This window comes from Macaca fascicularis, chromosome 16 (genome assembly GCF_037993035.2).
Source record: "Macaca fascicularis isolate 582-1 chromosome 16, T2T-MFA8v1.1".
NCBI classification, from domain to species: Eukaryota; Metazoa; Chordata; class Mammalia; order Primates; family Cercopithecidae; genus Macaca; species Macaca fascicularis.
The window spans coordinates 36973934-36984789 of NC_088390.1; the positions used below are offsets into that span (position 1 = coordinate 36973934).

Below are 10856 nucleotides of genomic sequence, written 5' to 3' on the forward strand. Positions count from 1 at the left end.
AGAGTTGGATTTGATCCGTGAGTGCTGAATGCAGGGGAAGAGCTTCGACAGACCCCCTGTGTCCTGTCTTCTTTATCTGCAGCTTACTCATCGTCTCCCCTTTCACATGCACCCTGCAGAGCAGGTGTTCACTGAGCTTCCACAAAATTCACCAGAGCAGCTGATGGACACTGGGGCCTCGATTCACTGTCAAAGTGTTTCTCAAAGGGTGCTCTCCAGAACACCATGGAAAACTCATTTGCTGTATAAGTTTGAAAACCCCTGCCCACAGGTCTCCCCTTGTGTACGAGCAATCAGCTCTACCATTCAGCCCAGGTGTGTGTTTGCTGGACCATCTGGAGGAAGCTGAGGAGACATGAGCTGAAGGCAGAGGGTGAGTCCGAAGTGGGATCTTGGGACATGTATGAGAAGTTAGGCAAAAATAGGATAATTCCAGCCTTAATAACCTTAGATAATAGTTCACATTATTATTTAGTTAATAGGATTGTACCCACGTTAAATTGCTAATTTTTTTAAGAGGGGAAGTCTCACTCGGTCACCCAGGCTGGAGTGCAGTGGTGCAGTCATGGCTCACTGCTTTCTGGAACTCATGGGCTCCAGCAATCCTGCCTCAGCCTCCTAAGTGGGACCATAGGCACCCGCCACCATGCCAGGCTAATTTCTTTGTCTTTTCTCTAGAGACAGGGTCCACCTGTGTTTCCCAGGCTGGTCCCAGACTTCTAGACTCAAGTGAACCTGAACGTCCTGCCTAGACCTCTCAAATTGCTGGGATTACAGGTGTGAGCCACCACACCCAGTCTAAATTTGTTATGTGCCATGGAACTGCAAAACGTCATTATTAGGGGCAGTTGGATGGAAGGTGTAGGAGGCCACTGTAGTGCCTTTTCAATCTTTTATATCTAAAATAATTTCAACAGAAAACATTTATTTTAAAACATGAAGGGGGTTAATCGTCTATGAGTTGAAAATACAAAGGCAGGCACACGGTGTTGTGGGAATTCAGAAAGCTGGTCACACGGCTGGGGGTGCTGGGAGGGGCTGGGCATGGTTGGCTTTGTGATCTGGGGGCTGGTGTGTTCCATCTGTGAAGGTCTTTCGAGCTGCACACTTTCTTAATCAATTTTCATAAGTTTAACAAAAAATGAAACGAGGACGTGAAGTTTGCTTGGGTTGTTAAGTCTCGGGAAGTTATCCAGCCATGAGCCCTGCCCCAGATGCTTCTAGAACCCTGGAGGGAAATGAGAATTTTCCAAGTAGAGGTGACAGAGGCAAGGCCCTGAGGTGGGAGCGCGCTGCTGCTCGTCCCTAGCTGTAAAGGAGCCGTCCTGGTTGGAATCAGTGCTGGGTGCAGTGCAGGGCTGGCTGGAAGTCCATGTCCACATTGTGGCTCAGTGCGGTGAAAGCCAATCTCACCCCCTCCGCAGGGTGTTCCGCCTGCCAGCAGGTGGCCAGCTGGTCTTCCTGGGATACGGTGCCATTGTAGAAATTGGGTGCAAGTCTCTTGTCCGTAGACGGGGTGCCCTGTTGTAGTGGGATATCTCCTGGCCTCCCTCAGTCCTGATGGGCCTGGGCAGGGCCTGGTGTCAGGGTCCCCGCGGGCTTCTCGAGCTGGCCCTGTCCCACAGTCCCGGGGCTGTCCAGGACACATTCAGAAGGGACACGGACCCAGCAGCTCTGTTCGAAATCATAATGGGGGAACCAAGGGCCCCCTACATCCAGGTCCGTCGGGAGCCGGGGCATCGAGTTCCACTCCAGGAATCTCCAGGAACCCTGAGGTCTTCCCTGAGCCGGGACCGGGCTGGGCACATCCTGAGTGCCCACAGGGTAGGTGTCTTCCCGGACAGCCACACCAGGACAAGATGTGGAAGAATGAGGTGCCCATGGTGGGGAAACTAACCAAATGGGCCGCTGGAACCGGGCTGGTGGGCCTGGAGGGGTCTGCCTGTCCCCCTTGCAGAGGGTCATTCTGCCACTTGAAGTCAGCACAGGCCTCGGTGCCGAGGACCCTTGCTCGGGTTTGGCTGAAAGAAAAACAGACGTGGTCAGCGTCTCCACTGAGCCCATGTAGGCCTTTCCCGGCCAGGCCCCACCTGCCTGGGTCTCTGGAGTCCTCAGGATCTCTGTGTGGCCCCACGGTCTGACACTGAGGACATGCCTGTAGTCTGCTGATCCCAGAGGGAGGGGTGTGTGCTGCCTGGCATGGGGAAGCTATCAGGGCATGACAGGTAGCTCCTAGGACTGCCCCCAGGGTTCGGACTGGCTGGGGGATTCCTACCACACACCTTCCTCCCAGGGCTGTTGGGCCAGGGATACAGCCCCCAGTGAGAACTCAGGTGGGAGGGGACTTGGATGTCACCCAGCCCCTTGTCACCTCACATGGGGACCCATCTCCACAGTGGGTGATTGGACCTGGATGTGGGTCACCCTCTGCCTTCCTGGGCTGCCCAGTCCATGCCAGGACTGACCGTTCCCACATCTGGCTGAATTCTTGGCTCTGGCTCTCGCCTGGGGTGCAGACTGTGCCCTCTGCCTGAATGCTCTGGGGTCAGGGACACCCGATTCCCTTGTCTCCCTGGCTCAAGGCTTGTTGTCCTGGAAACCTTGGAGGAGCGTGCAGGAGTGAGGGGCCTCTGCTGCTCTCTGAGGCGGTGGGTGCTTGCAGGGAGGGGCGGGGTTTCCCACAAATGGGTCTGGCTTCTTTAGGGCCCTTGATGGCCTTGTGATGGGGAGACAGAGACACTGTGGAATGTGGGAGGCGGCTTGTTGGAAGGTCTTGCCCACATCGCCCTCCTGCGGGCACATCACATCCAGTACACACGCACTGAGCGCCTGCCGTGAGGACCGGTGGCCTCCTGTACTTTCTTAGAGTCCAGGAGGAAGAGGAGGAAGAAAAGGTGAAGAGGAAGGCCCAGGTAGTAGGGTTGCGGGTCTCAGGCACTCCCCTATTATTGACTGCCCCAGAGGGTGACATGGGGGGGACATGGCACTGGAGCTCACCTGGGGGTGGCAGGTCCCCTTGCTTCCTTGTTAGTTTCTTCATAGAGGCCCTAAGATGCTTGAGCACAGAGTCATCATCCAACTCCCAGGTGTGGAAGAACTGGTTCCGAAACCGTGCCCACAGGCCAGACCTGGATGTCTTCATGAGGCGCTCTAGGGACAGGGTGGACATCAGGTCAGGAGAGTTCCCTGGGAGGGGGCACAGCTGATACCCCGTGGCCACTTCAGTCTCCCACTAAGCGATGCGGGAATCTTTTGTGGCCACCCCAGGGGTTTGGATGTGCACAGGAGACTGTGGCTGGGGGAAGTGGGTAGGGAAGTGCTCACAACATTCATCTGGGTCATGTGCGGGACGGGCTCGGTGTCACTGTGCCTTGCCCAGCCCACCTGGCCAGACCTCCCTCTGGGCCAGAACAGAGGATCATGAGGACAGTGTGAGGAAGCTGCCCTCGGGTAAGTCAGCGTCTGACCCCAGGGCTCCCCAGGCCCCACTGGGCACATGTAGACTTACTCCTCTGAACTTTAAAGGCAATGCTTGTCATCGGCATCAACACCTGTTCTCCTTCCAGCAAATACACGTCCCACAGGCGCAGGATGAGCCCAAGAGAGATCTGTGGGGATAGCAGGTGTGGGAGACTGTAGCCCTTCCAGGCTGGGGCTGGTGGCTCGAACTGAGCCCACTGGGGCTTCAGTCCCCAGAGTCAGTGACCTTCCCCATGAGGGTTTCCTGAGCCCTCCAGGGCGCTGGGTCAGACAAGGTCTTGCAGCTCCTCATGGGGGGCACTCATTGGAGTGGGGGTGTGGCTCCTGGAGAGAGGGGCTTGCCCAGGGCTTGAGGCTTCCCTGATCCCTCCCAAGTCAGGTCTTGGCCCAGTCTGCCTATAAGGCTGGTCCTGAGCTCCAGTCATTGCCCTGGGATGACCCCTCTTGGGCAGAGGGTTTGGTTTGGGTGTCCTGTGAGGCCCCCCCTGTGGGCGGAGCCTCCTGTGGGCTGTGGCTGAGCCAGACCCCCAGGCTGGGGAAGCAGGGCACTGCAGGGCAAGGAGGGTCCCTGAGCCAGGGTCTCCCTGTGCCTTCTTACCCCGTCATTCAACGTCTGGAGAAGCCAGCCTAAAGAGGAATCCTGCACGCAAAGACCTTCCTTGTCCTGATGGGAGGAACAGAGGTGCTCAGGGCCCCCTGGGCTGCCCTAAAAACCTCCCTCTTGCAGGGCCTCTGAAGAGCCTTCCCCTAGTGCAGAACACTGGGCGGTGTCCAGGGCTCCCCCCAACACCGGCCCCTTCCCACACTCCCGGTGGACACACTGCCCTTTGCCCTGCTCTGCGGGAGCTGGGCCCCCATCCCTGTGCCTCTGTCTCCTCCAGGGCAGGAAAGGAATCCAACTCCCAGCCCATGGAGAGCCCGACGTTCCAGGTCAGGCCCTGGCTGGACTCATCCAGTCACCAGCCCCACCAGGGGCTCCAGTCCCCGTTCCTCCAGCGCCACGGGAGGCAGAGTCTCTGGGGAAGAGCCCAAGCTTGCTCACCAGACGCCATAAACTCACCAGATGCCACCTGGTCTTGTGTTGTGACGTGGGGACCACATGCTCCTGATGGTCTTGGAGGCCCTGGACTGTCCCGCCATTTGGGTTGTGGAATCCTGAGAAGCCCCCAGCCCATCAAGAAATCAGAGCCTTCCCCCAAGATGTGGAGCCATCAGCAGGAAGAGCTGGGCAGCTGGAGAGGCCCCCAAACCTCAAGGCCTTTCACCCTCCCATCTGGTGACCCACCATGCAGCCTTTGCTCTGGGGACGTGGGGCAGGAACATCCCCTGGAGCCTGGCTGGAGGTTCCCCTGGACGCCTCCTGGACCAGGGTGCAAAAAGGGCAAACATGACTTGAGGCCACCACACGGCAGCCAGAGCAGGGTGGGTGCTGGGCTCTTGGTCGTCTCCTGGAAGTGATTTCAGGCCAGGGGACACGGGTTGGGGAGATGCTGCCACCTGGGATTGGTCGGCCCATTCATGGGCACCAAGGGCAGCAGGACTCTCAGGGATTGGAGAGTCAGCTGCACAATCAGATCCAGAGGGCGTGGCAGCAGGACACAGAGGGTGGCCACGGGGAGGATGAGATGCCCTCCGCTGATGGGGATGAAAGACGTCTGACTTGGGCTTTGGGGTCAGCCGCGGACCCCTGTGGGACCCTCAGCAGAGACATCCTAAAGACTCCCAAGGAGCTGGCCAAGGAAGGTGCCTTGGCTGAAAGCTGAGATCATCTGGCCAGGGTGGCCGTCCCTGGGTCTGACTGCATGAGGTCCCTTGGGCACCTGTTCACCTACCCTGCAGGGAGTGCCTCTCCCTGGCCAGCAGCTGCACCAGTGCCCAGAATGCATCCTCCTCAGGCAGATAAAGGAGGAACAAGGCCGCGATGTGGCTCAGGTCCCTGCAGTAGCCCACCTCCTGCAAGAGCCAGAGTCACCGTGAAAGGACATCACCTGGGAGGACTGAGGTCACCTGGGAGGACTCATGTCATTGGAGAGGGCAGAGGTGACTGGGGAGGCTTCCTCTGATGAAGAGGCTTCCTCAGGATGCAAATTCATTTCATGACAAGAGCCAAGTCCATCAGGCACTTCAGCACCTTGTCCAAACTGTCTCCTGATGGCACCATCCCGCATGCGACCCTGCCAAGCTCCTGGGCTTTGGGGCAGCCCCAAGAGGAGGGCATCATTTCTTGTTCTGAGAAGTGGTGGTCAGACCCAGGTGACACCAGGAGTCCAGGCCCCGACTCCTTTGTGTCTCAGCTTGACCCCTTGAGGCCACCCCCTTGCTTGGAGGTTTATGCCAGCAGTGAGCTGGAGTCCTACCTCCTATATCCTGGTGGCTCACAAATACTAATTTTAAAAGAAGCAGCGACACCCCCACCAGACACCCACTCCTGTGAACAGGGAAATACTGCCCGGGAACGTCACTGCGGGGAATACTCACCGGGTTATACTCCGAATATGCCAGGAGGATGTAGAATAGTTCCCGCTGCCTAGGAAACAGAGAAATGAGGCTTTTGTTTGTTTTGTGCAGATGCCGTAAGTTTCACTTTGTCTACGAAGCCTAACAAGAAATCCCACTTTAGGTTCAGATGATTCACCAGATAAGCAGTGAGCTCTTCAGGGCCTTTGACTTTGAGGAAATGTTTCAGTAAAATCCACATCTGTGACATGCAGATAGCCCAGTTGTACAGTGACTTGCCTGATCCTTTTCACTCTGAATGATTTTCTTTATTTATTTTCAATTTGCATACACGCCAGTTCAGCCTTTGGGTGTACAGTTCCTCCACGGTTGTAAACCAATGGGCAGAGTCTCCTGGCGACCGCTCTAGCCCCTCCTGAAATGACTCCTTCATCTTCCAAGTCTCCAGGGTGGCCCCTATGCACCCAGCCTCTCCCTGATCCCTCAGCCTCCGGCCACCCAGACTGCTTCTCAATCCCTATGGTTTAGCCTTTTCCAGAATGGCCCAGGAATGGGAATCCTACGAGGTAGCTTATTGGGTCTGGCTTCTTTCCCTCAGCAAAATGCATCTAGGATCCACCCGCGTTCGTGCGGGCATCACTGGCTCATTCCCTTTTCTCACTGGGTCTTCCGTTTGAAGGGAGGACCAGCCTTGCTCTCCCCCTTCCCATGTTGAAGACTGTCCCCGAAGGCTCCTTGTGTGAGTGACGATGAATCAAGCAGCGGACGTGGCATGCAGGTTTCATGTGGACATCAGTTTTCAAATCAGTGGGTTCAATATTTGTGATACTTTGGGGACACGTGGTTCAAGTCCATTGAGCTTTGTGAGTCACTGCCAAACTGGCTGCCAAAGTGGCTGTGCCATGTCCTGTTCCCAGCAGACCAGGATGACAGTTTCCAGGACCCCTAATTGCCCCAGCATTTGGTGCTGTCAGTGTTGCCTGGAGAGGCTCATGGGCCCTCCATCCTGCCACCCTCCCGTGAGTCCTACCATGGGTCCCCGTGGGTCAGGGAGAGCACCTTTCACCATTGTGCATGATTTTGTTTGCTGCCTTTTGTCTCCTCAGGATCCTCCTGGGTTCTGGCCCCACATGTTCCAGTCTGGCCTAGGGCTTGGAACCAGGTGCTCAGTTCATGGTGCCGGCTGCTCCCTGGGTCAGGGGAGGTCTTGGCAGCTCTGTCATCCCTCCTAGGTGACCCTGGCCTCTTCTCCGGGGAAGCCCCCATCCCTTTCGTTCACTCCATCTCTGTTGAGACCCTGTGGCTCCCATAGGCTTACTTGGTTCCGTATCGATCCCTGAAGAAGATGTGATTCCTTAATGTCCTGCTCATGTCCACATCGATCTGGTGGATGTGTTCAGATGACCTCTTGCCCTTCTCCTTCATGACCTGTAGGGCAGGGCCAAGAAGAGGAAGCAGCCTCAGAACGGATGGAAGACTCCCTGCCCCAAATGGCAGTCAGCGCACAGTCAGCACTCCGGGAAGGAAGGAAAGCAGGAAGGTTTCCTTCTGCACAAAGCTGCTTTTTGGCTTGTTACTGAAGCCGGGGAGGGTCACCAGAGCCCAGTTTGTCTGTGGCGACTATGTCACCGTCCGTGCCCAGGATGTGCATCTGACCATCCCACCCACCCCCCAGCCTGGGCTTGATGCTCCCTCCAGCTGGAGACCTGAGCCCCTGACACGGCCTGTCCTGTTTGTCGTGCTCCGGCTGAGCGTACCTTGTATGTTCTGGGGTTTTTCGACTTGACTTCCTGTATGTTCAGCAGGACTGACCACACTTGGCCCCGGATGTTCATGGGAATGCCCTTATATACTCGATCTCTCAGCTGTGGGCAGAAAACAACCTGGTGTCACAGGCCACGGGGCGACCCCAGTGAGGACCAGAGCCCGAGGATTCTGGAAATGGTTGGTTTTGGCCCCATGATTCCTCGTTAGAGGTGACATTAAGCTGGGAGACAGTCTCCCTTCCCAGGACTGAAAGAGTGGATAGACACTCAGAGTCGGGACTCTGATCTGAACATTTTCCTTCCTTTGGGTCACCAGGGCATCCCTAGCCTTGAGCTCCGAGTGGTCCCAGCCCTAGATTCAGATTCCCTCCCGGCAAGGTGACGCTTGCACGAATAGGCAGGCAAATCACCGACCAGGCCTGCAGTCCTCTGGGTGAGGACAGTGTGCCACCCGCCCTCTGAGAGGCTGACGGTGCCAGGCCACAGCCATGGGTGCCCGTCCCCTGTCTCTGCAGAGTGGTTCCCGGGGCCTCTCTCTCCACACATTACCTTTTCACTGTTCTTATATGTCTCCCAGTGTCCCAGCATTTCCATCCACTTGCTCTTTCGTGTTATCTCCCGCCGCATTTGCTGTCAAATGAGGAATGTTGGAGTTAGCGGAGCTGCCAGGCTTCCCAGAGCCACCCGTGGATGCTGGATCTTGGGCTCTGGATCCCTGGTGGACCCAGCTGGAGGGAGCCAGGGAAGGGCAGACCCTAAGGGTTGAGAGCCTTTGAGCAAATGAGCGCCAGTGGGCTGGCTTTGGGACCCCGGGACGTGCCATCCTCAGGCCACAGACACACCAGTCTTAGGTCAGGTCCCAGCCTCTACGTGGGGTCCTGACACAGGCAGGCAGCCATCCCCAAGCCACAACTGTGGTTCTCACTTTGGAATCTTACCAAGCTGCCAAAGTTACAGCAACCTGGGGTCAGTTCCAGCAGGGAGTGCTGCCCCTCCCAGGGACATCGTGTTGCCCTCACCCGCCACCATCCAGGCCAGCTGCCTCCTCTGCCTCACCGACCACGCGCCCAGTCCCCACATCCCTGGTTCAGCCCCCTCCCCATGCATCAGGCTCTTACCTTCGCCTCCCGAGCAGTGGCAGGAGGCAGCTCTGTCTCACTGTAAGACAACCCAGGCAGAACTGAGGACCTGCACAGGGCCTGGAGCTCCCCGAGACTGGGACCCAACCCCCAGAAAGGACAGGCTCTGTCCCTATCCAGCTCAGCGCTCAGTCCAGGAAAAGACACAGGGAAGGGAGGACAAGGGCCTTCCTGTGGGGCTGACTCCCAGGAGGGGCAGGACCTGGGAGAACAGGGAGTGCGGGGCCAGCCTGGCCGGGGTTACTGGGGCCCCTGGTGTGGGGGGTGGTCAGGCTGCACAATGGGGCTGCCCGTCCTGGACTGGAGGTGGTGCTTTCTGCTGGAGCTGAGAAAGGTCAGGCCTGAGGTGGGATGGGGGCTGCCCAGGGTGGGCGACTGGGCCCTGACAGGAGTCCCTCAGGGAGTGACCACATCACACCACCAGGGTCAAGGGAGCCTGCCCTGAGACCTGCCCGGTGTACTCCTGGTGTACCAGGGCCCCATCCCACTTAACAGCCCCAAGGCCCTTGCAGGTTCTGACTCCCAGTTTCCACCTGCCTCTCCCTGAACCTGACCCACACACCCTGCCTTTCAGAAGTGGCACGGCTCATCAGCTCCCTGCCACCCTACCTCCCCCGGGATCCTCTGTCCCTCCATCCTATGAACCCTAAGGGATGGACTCCTGGCTGGGCTCCTCTTTCATGGCCCCAGGTCCTTTCCCAGCACCAGACCTAGGGTCTCTAGCCACAAGCCCTGCTGCCTCCCTGGCCTCACCATGAAATACCCAGAACGGGGCCCTGCCCATCTTCTCCCCCATTCTCCTAGGGCCACCGCTCCCATCGTTCCCATACCTTTCCCCCTTCCCCATGGGGACAGTGAGGGCTGTAGCTCTAGGGAAATGAGGGAGGACAGGGGCAGGTGGGCCCTCAGAGACCTGCTGGACAACAGCCCTGAGGCTGGGCCAGGCGTCCCCTCACCCTGTAGCCACAACCCTTGGATTTCACTGGCGTTGTTTCCAAGTAGACATGGCCAGACCCTCAGGCTACCCCGCTTCTCTTGTGCTAACTTGGGGACAGAACTGCTGAGAGTCCAGGGGCCTGACCTAGCCCTGTCTCCATTCCCACCCACTCCCTAGATGGGCCCCCGCACATCTGGCCTAACAGCAACCTCGGGCTGGACCTGCAGGGGAGTCAGGGAGGAGTTCTGACCCCGGAAAGGAGGTTGGCCTGACCCGGCGAGGCAGTCCTGCCTCAGAAAGGCCTTTCTGAAAGCAAACCCATCCCTGAGCTGAGAAAGGTGCTTCAGGGGTGAGGGGAGCACAGAGGACTCACTGCACAATCCCAAAGCGATCAATGTTGTTGTAGATTCCAACAGGCTCAGGCCCCATGTCCTCTGGCAGCCCGGCTCGGTGTCCCTGTAACCCAGAGGGAGGTTTGGTGAGGGGTCCAAGGCAAAGGGTGCAAGGGCCTGGGGGTAGTGGCCACCCGTGCCCACTCTGTGCTCCTAGGGAGCCCAGGACCCTTTGACCAGGGCGCACTGGAAGAGGCCTCCCTCCAAGGAGCAGACCGACCTGTACCTTCTCATAGTTCATGATGATATTCTCTCGCTCCTGTGCCCACAAACTATCTGCATCCTCTACGATTACCATCCTGTGAGACAAAATCATCTAAAAGTTACATTGTACTTGAGAGCTTCGGAGAACACCTGAACCGTTCCCGCCAGGCTCCCAGATGCTGGTTGGCTGCGTAACCCCCATTCCACCACCGCCCCCAGGTAAAAAGGCGCCAGACCTAGTGTCCCACACATGCATGAGTCTCTGCAGTCTCCAGTCCCAAGCAGGGGTGGGCATCATCCCAAGGACTTGAGGACAGTGCGACCTCGACAGAGAGTCCTATCATCCCCAAATGCCATGAAATGGGGACACACCTGCCCCAGCAGGTTGAATAGTGTCCACCTGCCAAGGGTGAAGGGCCCATGATGGGCTATTCCAGGGATATGGAGGGAGACTGGGGTCAGCGACCAGAGGTCTCTGTAC

The 10856-nt window shown here is 57.7% G+C and overlaps 1 protein-coding gene across 3 annotated transcripts; it reads right to left on the minus strand.

Moving 5' to 3' along the window:
- Positions 1-905: 905 nt before the first annotated feature.
- On the minus strand, positions 906-10469 carry LOC135967869 (TBC1 domain family member 3B-like). 3 transcript variants are annotated; one of them, XM_065532523.1, is made up of 15 exons: positions 10398-10469; positions 10153-10235; positions 8822-8861; positions 8248-8333; positions 7695-7797; positions 7256-7365; positions 5959-6007; positions 5313-5433; positions 4541-4635; positions 4079-4144; positions 3509-3608; positions 2998-3150; positions 1659-2021; positions 1396-1472; positions 906-1358 (listed from the first exon to the last, which is right to left on the minus strand). In XM_065532523.1, exons 1-15 carry the CDS (start codon positions 10467-10469, stop codon positions 1221-1223), a joined length of 1656 nt encoding a protein of 551 aa, XP_065388595.1. In that variant the 3' UTR covers positions 906-1220. The 3 variants fall into 3 exon arrangements, with proteins under 3 accessions (XP_065388595.1, XP_065388593.1, XP_065388596.1); XM_065532521.1 differs by having other exon boundaries at positions 8822-9044; XM_065532524.1 differs by lacking the exon at positions 4079-4144.
- Positions 10470-10856: the final 387 nt, after the last annotated feature.

Bases quoted from the DNA above. Each gene is read 5' to 3' on its own strand.
- LOC135967869 (XM_065532521.1), bottom strand. From the start codon at position 10,469: ATGGTAATCGTAGAGGATGCAGATAGTTTGTGGGCACAGGAGCGAGAG. The intron at 3,151-3,508 runs GTAAGTCTACAT...CCCTGTCCCTAG, and splicing joins TGCCTTTAAAGTTCAGAGGA to AGCGCCTCATGAAGACATCC. The intron at 2,022-2,997 runs GTGAGCTCCAGT...TTTTTCTTTCAG, and splicing joins AGGGGACCTGCCACCCCCAG to CCAAACCCGAGCAAGGGTCC.